Below are 18536 nucleotides of genomic sequence, written 5' to 3' on the forward strand. Positions count from 1 at the left end.
GGTCTTTTAAGACGTGGAAGGCATTTGTTCTGTTATCTTAAAGGAACTGGAAGGAGAGCATTAATGATCTGTAAGTACAGACTTGGTGTGAATCCCCTTTATTCCTTGAAGTATTCTCCAATGATTAAAATCCCAAATGATTTTTTCCTTTGATTTCCAAAGCAATTACTGGCTCTCCTTAGCAGCCTTACTCTGAATTCATGCACAGTATTTTTTATCATCCTATGGTCATTCTCTGCTCTTGGTTCTCAACATTTTTGTCCACAGAGCAACATCCAAGTATTATATTTTGGGCTGGAATGTCCAAAATACGTAACACATTTCTTTAAAAGCTCCTTATATTTAAGTATAATTGTTCCTCCGGTGAAACAGTGTCACTTTCTATCACCCCTCTTAACTCATGTGCATCAAATTGTGTTGTACAACCTGAAGTGACCACTCAGACGCAAAATTCACATGAAAAGTGAATGTACACCCAGTGGTAACATAAACTAATTTTATACATTAATCAAACTTATGTGGCATACTAGTGATGGGCAAGTTTCCCTGGTGCTTGGTGTTAAAGGAGAACCATTGTTCTAGGATGTTACCTAACTCTAGCAACCTTGACTTAATGCAAACTCATCAAGGGCAAGGACAGTTATACGTATTTTTATTTATTTTTTTTAATAGAAACATGAGTTTAAGATTTTATTTATTTATTTATTTATTTATTTATTTATTTATTTGAGAGAGAGAGAGTACAAGCAGGGGGAGCAGCAGAGAGAGAGGGAGAAGGAGAAGCAGACTCCCTGCTGAGCAGGGAGCCCTATGTGGGGCTTGATCCCAGGACCCTGGGATCATGACCTGAGCCAAAGGCAGATGCTTAACCAACTGAGCCACCCAGGCGCCCCAGTTATACATATTTTTAAATTCCTCACAGTTCTTAACATGATGTTGGATGTAGCATAAGGATTTACTTGAATTTTAAGATTATTTTTATGACTGGATTACTCTTTTTTAAATTATGAAATATGTCAGGCATCCAAAAATGTATAAAAAATAATATAAAGAACACCATTTTTTCTAATTTCCGGAGTAAGAAATAAGACATTATAATGATAATTGGACCCCTGCTTTACCCCTCCCCACTAAAAGATAACAACTATTGTGAATTTGGTGTCATATAGGTGGTGTTATACATGCTTTTATTTTAGTTGTGGGCAATCATAAATAGTAGGTAATATTGCTTCTCAGGTTTAAAATGTTGTATAAATGATGTCATAATGTATCATTCTGCAACTTCTTTTATTTCAATATTATCTTCTTTATTTGTCCACTGTTTATAGATGCAGCTCTAGTGTACAATATACCCCATTTAGGATATTTCAGTTGGTTTCAACTCTTCACTGAAACACACAATGCTGTGAACGTGTTTTCATTTGGTTCATCTTGTACATGTGTGAGAGCTTCTACAGGCATATAGATCTAGTAGTGGGACAGCTGGGTTGTAGGATATGTGCATCATTAACCTAACAAGGTATTGCTAACATGCTCTTCAAAGGTGGAACAATCCACACTCCCATAGGCAGAGTGTGAGTTTCTCTGGCTTCACATTTTTGATAATGTTATTTTCATATCTAGGGATCTGATGTATTCCTCATACATACATTTATACACATGTGTACATATCAGGATTCTTAGGGAAAAACAAAATTTTATTAAAGAGTAGAGTTTGCTTTAGATCTTCCCAGAGAGTAATATGTGGGTACCTTAAAATTTTTGACAGTCTAGCTTTAATTGATTGGTATATTTATAAATTATTCAAACAAAAAGAGTAATGTTAAGGAAAATTATGTGGGATAAGTGCAAAATTGCCAATAGTATTACCCTATCAACATAGTTGCTTTTAAAATACACAAAATCTACTCACTTGGCAATTCCCAGTTGCCTTGACCAAATTGAAAAATTTAAAAAATGAATTCACTATTGGCTTATTTTACATTATATATATATTTTTTTTTTTCCAAATATGTTTAATCCTGTACTGGTGTTTCAATGGGCCTGAGTTAGATCAGGAAAATAAAAATGAACAGAATACATTTCCGGGTCAGACTTGCTTTTATTCTAGACATGTTTCTTGTTCCATTGTAATTCCCAAGAACAGCTCTGGTCATATAGAATATTCATGCTTTTCCATAAAATTTTTTCCCCAGCAAAAATCAAGTACATACAAAGCAAAGCATGCTAAAATGTAAAACAAATGATCACAGCACAAAACAGCCATTCATAAAATTAGCCTCATCTCACATTTTTCTTTCTCACGAATTCCATTCTTTTCTGTGTTGTGTTAAAGAGCAAGCATTGACTGTGGTGGTAGCAGCTTGGCAGGTGGGTTTTACAGGGCACTCAGGGCTGGATGCGCCAGGAGAATTGTACCAGAATTGGAGAGATGGACATGAGTTTCTCATTCTATGAAGAGATAGGAGACATTCCTAGGAAATTCTAATTCTAACCACTCTTTATTCAACTGCCCAATTTGAGATGTAGATGTGATGAAAATTATGACAAAAATCTTCTTTAAGCAGATATATCATCATATTGCCACCTGAACCGTGCAGAGCTGTCAAAGAAAAGATTCAGTTAGCTTTTCCTGGTCAGTTATCACAGTTCACAGAAGAAATGAAATCATTGCTTGTTTCTCAGTTCTGCTTGTTGATGTCTTCACTCAGAAAAGTCTCCCTTTCGGATTTGAAACAGAACAAAATTAGCACGTTATGAGCCATTAGTTTCATGAGAAGTTCCTGCCCCTCACCACTCCACTTCTAACAGATGATTTATAGTTTCTGGTTAGAACCACATGGAATTACATATTACCAATGAAGCGATCTTCCTTTTCTGCTATGATCACCTTGAGTCCTCACCACCTGCAAAACATAAAAATATGAATTGTCCTTAATGTCACCGGATTTGTTTATAATGTTCCCTTTAGACTCGACACCTCTTTTGCCACATATGAATTGAACGCACATAGTTTTGCCATTTTCAATAGTCAAAATAAAAGGGTGATGTGATGATATATACAAATGAGCAACATATAAGTAGAACTATAGATATGCTTCTTCCTGGGAAAATGTTGGTACATTCATCATCTGAAATTCCACACTTAGCACATTCAGTGGCTGGTATCACTGATTCAGAGCAGGAGGGAATGTGCAGAGCTAGGACTCTGCCCAGAATCCTTCTAATCTTCTTTTTTAGCATTAATTTCCAGGACAACATTCCTCCTCCTCCTATCCCTCTTCCCCTCTCCTCCCTAACCACCCTTGTGTGAGTTTTTGCTTCAGCATCGGCACCTACTATTCTTAAGAGGGCTGCTGTCCAGCCACTGGAGTGGCTTTAATCACATATAGCACGAGTGCCTAGGAATTCACAGCCACTGGCTGGTCGATGATCTGCTGAGAGTGAGAAAGCCCAACTTCTTTGTCTCAGGTCAGGATGACTCTGCAGCATAACTCAACATACCATTATATCTGCATGTAGCAAGCTGAAGCTGTACTTGGTACTTTGCCTGAGATGACACCCTTGTTTGTCTTCCACTCCTTCCCTGTCTTGCTTCCTCCATTCCCTTTCAGTTTCCCCTGTGAGTGAGTGCCATCTCAATAAATCACATGCACACAGATCCTCACCCCAGGGTCAGCTTCAGAGAACCTGACCCAAAAGCAGGATATGAGAGATGATCCTACGTACTTGTCTTCAGACTTACTTACATACCATCTCAAAGGAAAACAATCATGTACTCTTGCCTTGTGTATTTTAAAGTTAACATCTAATTATTTTTTCATTATGAGTTTAAGTATTTGAAAAGGATGTAATTTGTGACATATTATAAAAACTCACATTTAGGAATAAAACTCATTTTTATTATTTTTTAATAATTTTTTATTTATGTTAATCACCATACATTACATCATTAGTTTTTGATGTAGTGTTCCATGATTCATTGTTTGTGCATAACACCCAGTGCTCCACGTAGAATGTGCCCTCTTTAATAGCCGTCACCAGGCTAACCCATTCCCCCGCACCCCTCCCCTCTAGAACCCTCAGTTTGTTTTTCAGAGTCCGTCATCTCTAATGGTTTGTCACCCCCTCCGACTTACTCCCCTTCATTCTTCCCCTCCTGCTATCTTCTTCTTTTTTTTTTCTTAACATATATTGCATTATTTGTTTCAGAAGTACAGATCTGTGATTCATCAGTCTTGTACAATTCACAGCGCTCACCATAGCACATACAGTCCCCAATGTCTATCACCCAGCCACCCAATCCCTCCCACCCCCCACCACTCCAGCAACCCTCAGTTTGTTTCCTGAGATTAAGAATTCCTCATATCAGTGAGGTCATGTGATACATGTCATTCTCTGATTGACTTATTTCACTCAGCATAACACCCTCCAGTTCCATCCACGTCGTTGCAACTGGCAAGATCTCATTCCTTTTGATGGCTGCATAATATTCCATTGTGTATATCTACCACTTCTTCTTTATCCATTCATCTGTCGTTGGACATCTTGGCTCTTTCCACAGTTTGGCTATTGCAGACATTGCTGCTATAAACATTGGGGTGCACGTACCCCTTCGGATCCCTACATTTGTATCTTTGGGGTAAATACCCAGTCGTGCAATTGCTGGATCGTATGGTAGCTCTATTTTCAACTGTTTGAGGAACCTCCATACTGTTTTCCAGAGGGGTTGCACCAGCTTGCATTCCCACCAACAGTGTAGGAGGGTTCCCCTTTCTCCACATCCCCGCCAACATCTGTCATTTCCTGACTTGTTAATTTTAGTCATTTTGACTGGTGTGAGGTGGTAACTCATTGAGGTTTTGATTTGGATTTCCCTGATGCCAAGTGATGTTGAGCACTTTTTCATGTGTCTGTTGGCCATTTGGATGTCTTCTTTGGAGAAATGTCTGTTCATGTCTTCTGCCCATTTCTTGATTGGATTATTTGTTCTTTGGGTGTTGAGTTTGATAAGTTCTTTATAGATTTTGGATACTAGCCCTTTATCTGATATGTCGTTTGCAAATATTTTCTCCCATTCTGTCGGTTGTCTTTTGGTTTTGTGGACTGTTTCTTTTGCTGTGCAAAAGCTTTTTATCTTGATGAAATCCCAATAGTTCATTTTTGCCCTGGCTTCCCTTGCCTTTGGCGATGTTTCTAGGAAGAAGTTGCTGCGGCTGAGGTCAAAGAGGTTGCTGCCTGTGTTCTCCTTCAGGATTTGGATGGACTCCTGTCTCACGTTTAGGTCTTTCATCCATTTGGAGTCTATTTTTGTGTGTGGTGTAAGGAAATGGTCCAGTTTCATTCTTCTGCATGTGGCTGTCCAATTTTCCCAACACCATTTGTTGAAGAGACTGTCTTTTTTCCATTGACATTCTTTCCTGCTTTGTCGAAGATTAGTTGACCATAGAGTTGAGGGTCCATTTCTGGGCTCTCGATTCTGTTCCATTGATCGATGTGTCTGTTTTTGTGCCGGTGCCATACTGTCTTGATGATGACAGCTTTGTAATAGAGCTGGAAGTCTGGAATTGTGATGCGGCCAGCTTTGCTTTTCTTTTTCAATATTCCTCAGGCTATTCGGGGTCTCCTCTGGTTCCATACAAATTTTAGGATTTGTTCCATTTCTTTGAAAAAAGTGGATGGTATTTTGATGGGGATTGCATTGAATGTGTAGATTGCTCTAGGTAGCACTGACATCTTCACAATGTTTGTTCTTCCAATCCATGAGCATGGAACGTTTTTCCATTTCTTTGTGTCTTCTTCAATTTCTTTCATGAGTATTTTATATTTTCTGAATACGGATCATTTGCCTCGTTGGTTAAATTTATTCCTAGGTATCTTATGGTTTTGGGTGGAACTATAAATAAGATCGACTCCTTGATTTGTCTCTCTTCTGTCTTGTTGTTGGTGGATAGGAATGCCACTGATTTCTGTGCATTGATTTTATATCCTGCTACTTGACTGAATTCCTGTATGAGTTCTAGCAGTTTTGGGGTGGAGTCTTTGGTTTTCCACATAGAGTATCATATCATCTGCAAAGAGTGAGAGTTTGACTTCTTCTTTGCCGATTTGGATGCCTCTGATTTCTTTTTGTTGTCTGATTGCTGTGGCTAGGACTTCTAGTACTATGTTGAATAGCAGTGGTGATAGTGGACATCCTTGCCGTGTTCCTGACCTTAGGGGAAAAGCTCTCAGCTTTTCCCCATTGAGAATGATATTCGCTGTAGGTTTTTCATAGATGGCTTTTATGATATTGAGGTATGGACCCTCTATCCCTATACTCTGAAGAGTTTTGATCAAGAAAGGATGCTGTACTTTGTCAAATGCTTTTTCTGCATCTATTGAGAGGATCACATGATTCTTGTTCTTTCTTTTGTTAATGTCTTGTATCACGTTGATTGATTTGCGTATGTTGAACCAACCTTGCAGCCCAGGGATAAATCCCACTTGGTCATGGTGAATAATCCTTTTAATGTACTGTTGGATCCTATTGGCTAGTATTTTGGTGAGAATTTTTGCATCCATGTTCATCAAGGATATTGGTCTGTAATTCTCCTTTTTGATGGGGTCTTTTTCTGGTTTTGGGATCAAGGTAATGGTGGCCTCATAAAATGAGTTTGGAAGTTTTCCTTCTATTTCTATTTTTTGGAACAGTTTCAGGAGAATAGGTATTAATTCTTCTTTAAATGTTTGGTAGAATTCCCCTGGGAAGCCATCTGGCCCTGGGCTTTTGTTTGTTGGGAGATTTTTGATGACTGCTTCAATTTCCTTAGTGATTATAGGTCTGTTCAGGTTTTCTATTTCTTCCTGGTTCAATTTTGGTAGTTGATACATCTCTTGGAATGCATCCATTTCTTCCGGGTTATCTAATTTGCTGGCATAGAGTTGCTCATAATATGTTCTTAGAATTGTTTGTATTTCTTTGGTGTTGGTTGTGATCTCTCCTCTTTCATTCATGATTTTGTTGATTTGGGTCATTTCTCTTTTCTTTTTGATCAGTCTGGCCAGGGGTTTATCAATCTTGTTAATTCTTTCAAAGAACCAGCTCCTAGTTTCGTTGATCTGTTCTACTGTTCTTTTGGTTTCTAGTTCATTGATTTCTGCTCTGATCTTTATGATTTCTCTTCTCCTGCTGGGTTTAGGCTTGATTTGCTGTTTTTTCTCTAGCTCCTTTAGGTGTAGGGTTAGGTTGTGTATTTGAGACCTTTCTTGTATCTTGAGAAAGGCTTGTATTGCTATATACTTTCCTCTCAGGACTGCCTTTGCTATATCCCAAAGATTTTGACCAGTTGTGTTTTCATTTTCATTGGTTTCCATGCATTTTTTTAATTCTTCTTTAATTTCCTGGTTGACCCATTCATTCTTTAGTAGGATGCTCTTTAGCCTCCATGTATTTGACTTCTTTCCAACTTTCCTCTTGTGATTGAGTTCTAGTTTCAAAGCATTGTGGTCTGAAAATATGCAGGGAATAATCCCAATCTTTTGGTACCGGTTGAGACCTGATTTGTGACCTAGGATGTGATCAATTCTGGAGAATGTTCCATGGGCACTAGAGAAGAATGTGTATTCCGTTGCTTTGGGATGGAATGTTCTGAATATGTCTGTGAAGTCCATTTGGTCCAGTGTTTCATTTAAAGTCTTTATTTCCTTGTTGATCTTTTGCTTAGATGATCTGTCCATTTCAGTCAGCGGGGTGTTAAAGTCCCCCACTATTATTGTATTGTTGTCAATGTGTTTCTTTGCTTTTGTTATTAATTGCCTTATGTAATTGGCTGCTCCCATGTTAGGGGCATAGATATTTACAGTTGTTAGATCTTCTTGTTGGATAGACCCTTTAAGTAGGAAATAATGTCCTTCTTCATCTCTTATTACAGTCTTTGTTTTAAAAATCTAATTTGTGTGATAGAAGGATTGCCACCCTAGCTTTCTTTTGGTGTCCATTAGCATGGTAAATGGTTTTCCACCCCCTCACTTTCAATCTGGGGGTGTCTTTGGGTCTAAAATGAGTCTCTTGCAGACAGCATATCGATGGGTCTTGTTTTTTAATCCAATCTGATAGCCTATGTCTTTTGATTGGGGCATTTAGCCCATTTATATTCAGGGTAACTATTGAAAGGTATGAATTTAGTTCCATTGTATTGCCTGTAAGGTGACTGTTACTGTATATTGTCTGTGTTCCTTTCTGATCTATGCTGCTTTTAGGCTCTCTCTTTGCTTAGAGGACCCCTTTCAATATTTCTTGGAGGGCTGGTTTCGTGTTTGCAAATTCCTTTAGTTTTTGTTTGTCCTGGAAGCTTTTTATCTCTCCTTCTATTTTCAATGACAGCCTAGCTAGCTATAGTATTCTTGGCTGCATATTTTTCTCGTTTAGTGCTCTGAAGATATCATGCCAGTCCTTTCTGGCCTGCCAGGTCTCTGTGAATACGTCTGCTGCCAATCTAATGTTTCTACCAGTGTAGGTTACATATCTCTTCTCCCGAGCTGCTTTCAGGATTTTCTCTTTGTCTCTGAGACTCGTAAGTTTTACTATTAGATGTCGGGGTGTTGACCTATTATTATTGAATTTGAGAGGGGTTCTCTGTGCCTCCTGGATTTTGGTGCTGTTTCCTGCCCCACATTAGGGAAGTTCTCTGCTATAATTTGCTCCAATATACCTTCTGCCCCTCTCTCTCTTTCTTCTTCTTCTGGGATCCCAATTATTCTAATGTTGTTTCATCTTATCGTATTGCTTATCTCTCGAATTCTGCCCTCGTGATCCTGTAGTTGTTTCTCTCTCTTTTTCTCAGCCTCTTTATTTTCCATCATTTGGTCTTCTATATCACTGATTCTCTCTTCTGCATTTATCCTAGCAGTTAGTGCCCCCATTTTTGATTGCATTTCATTAATAGCCTTTTTGAATTCGACTTGGTTAGATTTTAGTTCTTTTATTTCTCCAGAAAGGGTTTCTCTAATTACTTCCACACTTTTTTCAAGCCCAGCTAGTATCTTTAAAGTCATCATTCTGAACTCTAGGTCTGACATTGTACCAATGTCAGTATTGAGTAGGTCCCTGGCAGACGGTACTACCTCTTGTTCTTTTTGCTGAGGTGATTTTTTTCGTCTTGTCATTTTGTCCAGAGGAGAATAGATGAATGAGAGAACAGAATGCTAACAGGTTAACAACGTCTCCAGCAAATATACTCTATACAAATCAGAAAAGACCTGAAACCAGGGGACAAGAAAGGGAAAGAAAGAAGAAAGAGAAAAAAAAGGAAAAAGAAAAAGATAAAAACAAACAAAAAGAGAACAAAACAAAACAAAACAAACCGGAATATGATCAAATATGATCAGGCTAGTCCATCGATCAGTGCCACACACTAGATTTTGGGTGTATTTTGGTCTGTTAGAAGAAAGTGCCTGCTAAAATTTTAAAGGAAGAAAGACTTATATATGTACAAAATAAGGGTTGATACAATGAAGCAATGGAAGATGACTATAAAGATGAAAATTATAAAAGATTTTATAAAAGGAATTGATAAGAAGTTGTTTTTAATAAGAAAGAAGATTTAAAAAAAAGGGAGAGAATGTGATCAGGCAGGAGACTAGAACAAAGCCATACACTAGTGATTTAGGGTATATTTTGATCTGTTAGAAGAAACTGTATCTCAAAATTTTAAAGAGAGAACAACTTATATATATATATATGCGCCAAAAATAAGGGTAACTACTATGAAGGGATAAAAATATGACTCTAAAAATGAAAAATAAAAAATGTTTTTTTAAAAAAAGGGATTGATAAGATGTTGGTTGAAAAAGGGAAAAAGAAAAATTCAAGAAAAACAGTTAAAAAATTAACTTTGAAAAACTAATGAATTATGGTAAAAAAGCCATGAATTCTATGGGCAGTATTCCCCTAGCGCTGGAGTTCTCCCGTTCTCCTTGATCGGTAAACTTGGTCTTGGCTTGCTGGCTGTTCGTGCTGATCTTCTGGGGGAGGGGCCTGTTGCCATGGTTCCCACATGTCTTTGCTGGAGGCTGAATTGCCCCGCCCTTGTGAGTCCGGGCTAAGCAAGCTGCTCCGGTTTGCTCTCAGGAGCTTTTGTTCCCTGCAAGCTCTCGGTACAGCTTTGGAGGACCAGGATGAAAATGATGGCCTCTCAATCTCCACCCGGAGGAGCTGAGAACTCAGGGCCCCGCTCCTCAGTTTGACCCCAGAGAAAAGCAGTTATTCCCGTCTCCCTGGTCTCCGGCCGCACTCCGTGCTCACCCGGCCTGTGACCGAGCGTTGCTATCTCTGGCACCCGACCCTGTGTGGAGTCTCCAAACCCAGCAGATCCCTGCGGTGCGCTCCCGTGCCGCTCCTCCCTGGGGAGGAAGGGGCGTCTCCCCAGCTCTGCTGCCTGTTGGGTCCCTGCTGGAGGAGCAGTGGCCCAACTGCTGTGAATCACGGTTTATGGCAACCCCAAGCTGAGAGCCCATTCCCTGGCTCCGTCTCTGCAGCCGGCTTCCCCGCTCCGATACCTGGGAGCTCTACCGCACTCAGGCACCCCCGGTCTTTCTATGACCCTGAGGGTCCTGAGACCACACTGTCCCGCGAGGTTTCCACCCCCCGCTTAGCCACTGCAGCGACGTCCCTCCGCCGAGCCAACTTCTAAAAGGTCCGATTTTGTGCTTCGCGGCTCTATCACTTGCCAGAAGCGGCCGACGGAGGCCCCCTCCCCCGCCGTCTATCCTCCCGAATATCGCCTCGGATTCACTTCTCCGCACATCCTACCTTCCAGAAAGTGGTCGCTTTTCTGTTCAGAGTGTCGTTACTATTCTTATCTTTGATCTCCTGTTGAGTTCGTAGGTATTCAGAATGGTTTGATCTCTATTCAGCTGAATTCCTGAGACCAGACGAAATCCAGGTCTCCTACTCCTCCGCCATCTTGCTCCGCCACCCTCACATTTTTATTTTAATTTACCCAATAGAATATTTATAGCACAATGATTTGATAGCACCATTTTCCATTTAAAATATTATGTAAACATGCTCATGGTTCAAAGTCAGATATTTTGTAGTGTTCATTTTTCTCCTTAAACATGTATTTCCATTCCACTTCCCACACAGAATTTCATTTAACTATAATATATTTAAATGCTTTAAAATCTTTTATTGTTTGCCTAATCATAATCCTCTGTAAAAAATATACTTAAGCACATGCTTTTTATTTCCTGTGACTATAAGCTTCTATGTCCTAACATTTTTTTCTGATGGATTACCATTACAATTTATCAAAACAGCATATGTATTTAAATTTTGGTAATTCTGCCAAAACAAAAGTTAAAAATTTTATTGGAAATGCATTTCTTATTGAGATGGACAGTTTTTGCCTATTGCTTTTACTTACTACTACAATTTATTGTTAGAGTGAGGCAAAGTTTAATATTAATTCTATTAATATTTATTGTTATAGATTTAAGTACTGATAAATATTGTTTACATAGACAAATGGATTTTGAAGGAGTTTTATTATAGCAATACCAAACAAATCTTTGAAATCTGAGTTATGTGCCAAAAACTACACAGTAATCTTTCAAAAGGTTTTTTTTACAAAAGAATCTGTTACCTAGTCACTGGATAACATTTTCTCACTTCTGGGAAATGTACCCAAAAACACTTCACTAAACTTATCAAATGGCTATTAATAATACTGGTTATTCTTTCACTTACAGGTATGGTGTTTAACCTGAGAAACTAAAATATGGCTGGAAAATCTTAATATTGATAAATAAAGCACACTTCACATGTATGCTATTACTATATTTTTTATAATATTTCTTATGATCTGTTTTATATATCTTTTTCTTCAGAATTTTGATGCTCCAACTTAGCTCATTCTCTTAATGGGACATATCCCCCAACATAGCCTAATTAGCAGAACTAATCCTTACAGTAAAACCAATCAACACCTCTTTCAGTTGGGAGATTTGGTCTTCCAATCAAAATAAGTATGTTACTGAGGGTCTCTGTGATGACATCTTACTTATGATTCCATTCCAAGATAGGTAAATGATCAAGGGTTTTGCTATGATTTTTTTGGCCTGATGAAACAATGCTTGCTCTCCATCGATACTTCACTTATAGGCTCTTTGCTTTGTTCTCACGGATTTCTCACTTAGAAGAGATCTATCTTTTGCCAAGATCAGGGAATAGAACAGGCCAGATTACTAAATGACACTTATCATCACTCCTACCATCCTCACTCTATAGTATACCTGAATTCAGAACATTCAAACATGACTTCAAATACCTCATTTCTAGCAACACATTTCTTTCTTAACAGAAACATGTACAGGATGGGAAAGACCTGAAGGCTTAACGGAGGCCCGCAGATCCAGTATTTAAAATGACTCCTTGTTTGACAACATGCTCCCCACCCCCTGTCCTGTGCCTCCTTAGGAGGGTTTACATTTGGGAAAAGCACATAATCAGATTCAGAATAGCTGAGAAAGGGATGCCTAGGTGGCTCAGTTGGAAGAACATGCAACTCTTGATCACGGGGTTGAGTTCGAGCCCCACATTGGGTGTAGAGATTACTTAAAAATAAAATCTTAAAAAAAAAAAAAAGGATGGCTGAGAAATATGCTTTTTTTTTTTTTTTTTTTTTTTTGCATGAGGTGGGGGAGCATTTGTAAAACGGGATGCAGGAAAGGAGACCCTCCATGATTCCTCAGAGAGAGACATTCTCAGGTAGACAGAGTCCTTTAGACAGACTAATTTTTAGAAATCCTTGCCCTGGGAAGTCTGTGGGTCTCTCAGTATGAAAAACACTCGCCTTCCCAAGCTCCTCATTACACAGATAAGAAAGTTGAAGACTAAGGCAATCAGGTGACTATTTGAGATCACAAAGTTAGTTGGTGACAGAACCAAAATTAGCATCCAGATCTCTTCATTCCCAATCTGGCATTCTTTCCACCATGGCCATCAATTCTAATGTCATTTGTCATCATCACGGGCATCATCATCATCATCATCATAATTTTAAATAATAGTTAACATGTATTAAGCTTTCACTCTATGTAAAGTTCTGTTTGAAGCACTTCACATTTGTTTAGTAATCACATTACCCTACAACGTAGGCTCTATTATTATGTCCATCTTACAGATAGGGAAACGGAAGCTCAGAAAGACAAAGAAATGTGCCTACGATCATATGAGCAGTAACTACAGAAATAGGAGTCAAATCCATGTCCCCATCCAGTGATCCCTGGATTCACTCTTTCAACTACTGCTTCCCAGAGGGTTTCTGTAAAATACTAGTCCAATAAGATGCTCCCTGATACAAGATTCTGTGGTCATAGTGGTTTCACTATAGCCCCTCTCAGAATCACAGTGAAGATTAGCCCAATAAAGGCATTGAGAAGTCCTGCAAAAATGATACCTACTTATCAGTGTTTTACAGGAAAAATTTCCCCCCAATTACCTATTAATAGCTAATGAAAGGACTCCCATTAAAGAAGACTCATTTAGGCTCAATATTTGTAATACTAGGTCAGTGGTTCTCAAACTCTAGCCTGCATCAGAATCATCTGGAGGGCCCTAGCCCTAGAGTTTCTGATTCAGCAGGTCTTGGGTAGGATTCAAGGATCTGCATTTCCAATGACTTCCTAGATGTTGCTGATGTGATGGTCCAGGGACTACACTTCGAAAAACACCGCACTTGATATTAGAAAAATAAAAACAAAGAAACAAGCCCTAAATTGGCATAATGGGAAAAGGCATACAGTTATAATTTTTAAAAATTCACATTAAAATCTCGCAAATGTACATTATAATGAGCAAAATAATCTGTAAATTAAGTTGATGGATAAAATTGAAAAGATTTTATCTTTTTGAAAAGAAAAGCCCACACTCTTTGGGAAAACAAAGATAAGCATAGCAAAGATAAGCATATAAGGGCTGATCATTCTTCACAATGGATTTTTATTTTTAATTGTCAAATATATTACCAGACTTAGATCATTCATGTAGGATAATACCAGCTGATTATGTACCAAGCACAGTGTGTATTTTGACCTTCATATGTATCATCTCCAACCTTTCAACAACCCAGATAATGATTTTTTTTTCAGATAAAGATTTTATTATCTTTTTTCCATGGATTAACTTTAAGGTGAATATGTGTTCTATAAACATAATTGTAGGGTATAAATCTTTGTGACAAAATGGTATTGGACTAGGTGCTGTGAATATTCTTTGGTAAGACACTTTTAGATGTCTGCAGCTTCCATTTCCTCATCTATAAAAAGATACAGGACAACTCACTGATTTCTAAAGTCATTCCAGTTTCAAATTCTAATCTTCCATGATTCAAGAAAGAAGCCAAACTAACATTTCCTAAAGAGACTCAGACTGACTTCAAGGAGCAGAGCCGGCCAAATGTCACCAAATCAAGTTGCTGGCTAGAACTCTCAGAGGGAAATGAGTAAAGAGATTTCTAGTTGTAGGACATATAATTAAGTAGAAAAGTGGAGAAAACTTCTGGAAGAAAGAAATTTGGAAGAATAATAACAAACAAGAAAGGTCTCGGTAATGCTCACTTGATAATCCTTTTGAATTACCAACCTTATCATTTTCAGCAGCCATCTCACCTCAAGATATCTAACAGGACTGACTGAATAGAAATTTATAGCAGTGTTTTTCAAACTTATATGCACATTGGAATTTCTCTGGGGCTTCAAAAAAAAAAATGGATGCCTGTGTCTCACTCCCAGAGAATATGACCTAAGTGATGTGGAATGTGAGCTGGACTGTGGAATTGTCAACAAACACCCAGGTCATTATAGTGCAGAGACAAGCTTGGGAAATGCTGATTTATAGGGTTCCTTCCTGTGATTATGTTGTTAATTATATGCCCTGCTGTGGACTGAATTGTGTTCCCACAAATTCATATGTTGAAGTCCTATCCCACACATGACTATATTGGATATAGGGCCTTTAAGAAGGTGACTAAGGTTAAATGAGGTCTTAAGGATAGAGACATGATCTGATAAAAGTGGTGACCTTAGAAGAAGGGACACTAGAACCGTCTCCACCATGTGAAAACAGAGCAAGAAGGTGGCTGTCTGCAAGCCAGAAAGAGAGCTCTCATTAGAAACCAAATTGGCTTGTGCCCTGATCTTGGTCTTCCCAGACTCCAGAACCATGAGAAAATAAATTACTGTGTTTAAGACCCCCAGTCTATGGCATTTGTTATGGTAGCCTGAGCTGAATAAGATATCCCCTCCTACATCCACCCTCTCTATCTCAGATCTGATTCCTTCTTCCAGTATTGGGAAAGCACACTAAATCAGGACCTGCCAGACCAGGGTCAAGTCCCAGGAAGGCACTAAACCTATTTGAGCTTCAGTTTCTGCATCCAAATATGAGGGGTATTATTTCCTGTCTCCTACATAGGGTTTTGGAGGGAACTCAATGGGATCATTTATATGAAATTACCTTATAGATAATATGGCTCTGTACATGGGTGAACTGCAGCTGGTACATGCCACTTTGTCTCATTCAACCAGCCTCCCTTTCCAATCCCCTCCTTGATTTCCCTCTTGGGTCCCCTCCTCAGTATGTTCTCTCAGCCGTCTGGTCCTTAGTCATTTGGCCTCACCCCAACTCCCTGGTTCTCCCATCACTGCTTTCCTTTAACACATGTCTGTCAGCAACAAATCCTCTTAGTTTTCCTTTATCTAGAAATATCTTTATTTTGCCCTCATTCTGGAGGGCTATGTTCACCGGATATAAAATTCTGTGTTCTGAGTTCTTTGATTTCAGTATGTGAAAGAAAAAGATGTTTCACTGTCTTTCATCCTCCATGGTTTCTGATGAGAGATCTACCATCATTTGAAGAATTGTTCCCTTCTTTTGTAATATGTAGATTTTCTCTAGCTGCTTCAAGATTTTTCTTTTCTGTTTTCAGCAGTTAATGATATGTCTTGAGTGGGGTTTTAAACTCTGTAAAGTTATATCTTCTATGATTTTGGGAATTTTTTGTCCATAATTTTCTCAAATATACATTTTCTTCTAACTGAATCTAACTTCCTTTTCTTTCTACTTTCCTTCTAGAATGCCAATGAAACAAATGTTGGCCTTCTGATATTATTTTATAAGTCTTCAAGGTTCGGTTCATTTTCAAAAATCCCTTTCAGATTATATAATTAACATATCTTCAAGTTCACTGACTCTTTCCTCTGTCTTCTTCCTTCTGCTTTTTGAGGCTTTCCAATGTTTTTTTTTTTTAATTTCAGACACTGTATATTTTTTCACTTCTAAAATTTCCTTTCAGTTCCTGTTTTTATTATGTCTATGTTTCTATTTTATTATGTTCAATTAGCCAACATATCATACATCATTAGTTTTTGATGAAGCGTTTGATTGTTTTAAAGATTTTTTAAATTTATTTGACACAGAGCAAGTGAGAGAGCGAGCAGGAGAGAGAGAGTGCAAGCACAAGCAGGGGGAATGGCAGGCAGGGGAGAAGCAGGCTCCCCACTGAGCAGGGAACTTGATGCAGGGCTCCATCCCAGGACCCTGGGATCATGACCTGAGCCGAAGGCAGACGCTTAATTGACTGAGCCACCCAGGCGCCCTGTTTTTGATGTAGTGTTAAATGATTCATTAGTTACAGATAACACCCAGTGCCCATCACCACACATTTCTGCTGAGAATGTCTTTCGGGTTCATTTCTGTTCATTTCAAGTTGTTTGCCTTTATCTCGTGGAATAGAGTTCTCATAGCTGCTTCAAGGGCTTTGTCTGTTGGTTGTCTTTTCCTTTGAGAATAGTTCACATCTTCTGGTTCTCTGTATGTTGTCTAATTTTAGATTTTATCCCGAACATTTTGAATATTATATTGTATAGACTTTAAATCCTAGTATGATTCTGTGTAGAATTTTAATTTTTTTTGTCAGCAGACAATTAGCTTGGTAGGTTCAGAATGCAAGTGCTGTGTTACCTCCTGCGGGCAGTGGTTCCATCCTCAGTTTAATGTCCAAAGCCTTTGCTGTCCTGTCCTGGATCTTCCTCATCCATGCACAGCTTAGTGGAGAGCCCAGGGCGTGTGCAGCTCCCATAATTAGAGTTATAGGATCCCCTTCTCCACTTCTCTTCTCTCTGGGGCTACCCCCACATGCTGGGTAAAAGGGCCTCTCTTCCTAGTTCCTCTGGCCAGAAAAACAGGGTTTCCCTTTAGTTTTAGCTAGTTAGTCTTCTACCCAGCTCCAAACGGTGCCCACCTTCAGCACAAAACAGTGGGTGAAATAGTGAGAAGAGGGGCGCCTGGGTGGCTCAGTTCGTTAAGCATCTGCCTTCGGCTCAGGTCATGATCTTGGGGTCCTAGGATCGAGCCCCACATCAGGCTCCCTGCTCAGTGGGGACCCTGCTTCTCCTTCTCCCTCTGCTTCTCCCCCTGCTTCTGCGCTTTCTTGTGCTCTGCCAAATAAACAAGATCTTAAAAAAAAAACAAACATGAAAGAGAGGGAAAATGGGGATTTCTTCCACCACCTCTGACAAACAAGGGCCCTTTTCCTAGTGTTTATATATATATTTATATTTGATTTTCCTTTTCTTACACTTCTCTCCCCTTTCTATATTCTTCTACCCAGAAATATGAGGTTTCTACTGAGTTTTAGCCTCCTGACCCACTGCCATTACACAGTTCCAGGACTGGGGTCTGCCCTCAGCACAAAGCCACAAAAGAAATCAGAAAAGAAAATGAGAAACTTCACTAAAATCTGCTTTTTGTTACCTTTCAGAGATCTCAGGTGGTTGCTTTTTGTATTTTCTCTAGAGTTCTCAGTTGTAATCAGTGGGAGAGAAAGGTAATATCGGCTTAGTCCATCTTGAGGCTAAAGTAGGCTTAGTCCATCTTGATCGGAACCAGATAGTTCCTTGTTTTTATACTTGATTTTCCTTTTCTTACTTCTCTCCCCTTTCTATATTTTTCTATATTTCCTCTATCCTCATCTCTCCTATTTTCCATCATTTTGCTGATCATGTTCAATATCTATATACTAGCTATACATATCATTATACCAATATCTAATTCATATAGTATAGATGTATATATGAAGTGTTGATATATATTACATACTTACATAGCATTGTACATATATACTGCATACATACATGGTATTTCATTATATAATCATGCCAAAATTTATTTATCATACCTGCTGTTGGGCATTTTTGTTTCCACTTTGGGGCTACTACAAAAGTGCTGTTATGAATATTCTAGTACATAACTTTTGGTGAATATATATTTTTCTGTTGAGAATATATATTAAAGTTGCTAGTCATAGTATATGTATACTTTCAGCTTTAGTAGACACCCAAGAATATTTATTTTAAAATAATTTCCCATATACTTTTGATACACAGCAAAAATTGTGAATAGCTGCTCTAGAGCCTACTATAGCTTCCTGTTCTCCATCTTCCATTTTCCCTTTAGCTGTAGGTCCAGAACCATCTCCTCACATTGCCTAAGA

At 38.7% G+C, this 18536-nt stretch overlaps 1 protein-coding gene across 1 annotated transcript in view; it reads right to left on the reverse strand.

Annotated features, from left to right (window-relative positions):
* Window positions 1-2094: 2094 nt before the first annotated feature.
* The window catches only part of COL6A5 (collagen type VI alpha 5 chain), a 159194-nt gene continuing 142752 nt past the window's right edge, over window positions 2095-18536 (reverse strand). The window contains exon 41 of the mRNA XM_073883726.1: window positions 2095-2906. Coding sequence (XP_073739827.1) covers window positions 2887-2906 — 20 coding nt within the window. The 3' untranslated portion in view covers window positions 2095-2886. The remainder of the gene's footprint in view (window positions 2907-18536) is intronic.

This window comes from Callorhinus ursinus, unplaced genomic scaffold (genome assembly GCF_003265705.2).
Source record: "Callorhinus ursinus isolate GAN/ISIS: 27379988/994484 unplaced genomic scaffold, GSC_fseal_2.0 scaffold1, whole genome shotgun sequence".
Taxonomy (NCBI): domain Eukaryota; kingdom Metazoa; phylum Chordata; class Mammalia; order Carnivora; family Otariidae; genus Callorhinus; species Callorhinus ursinus.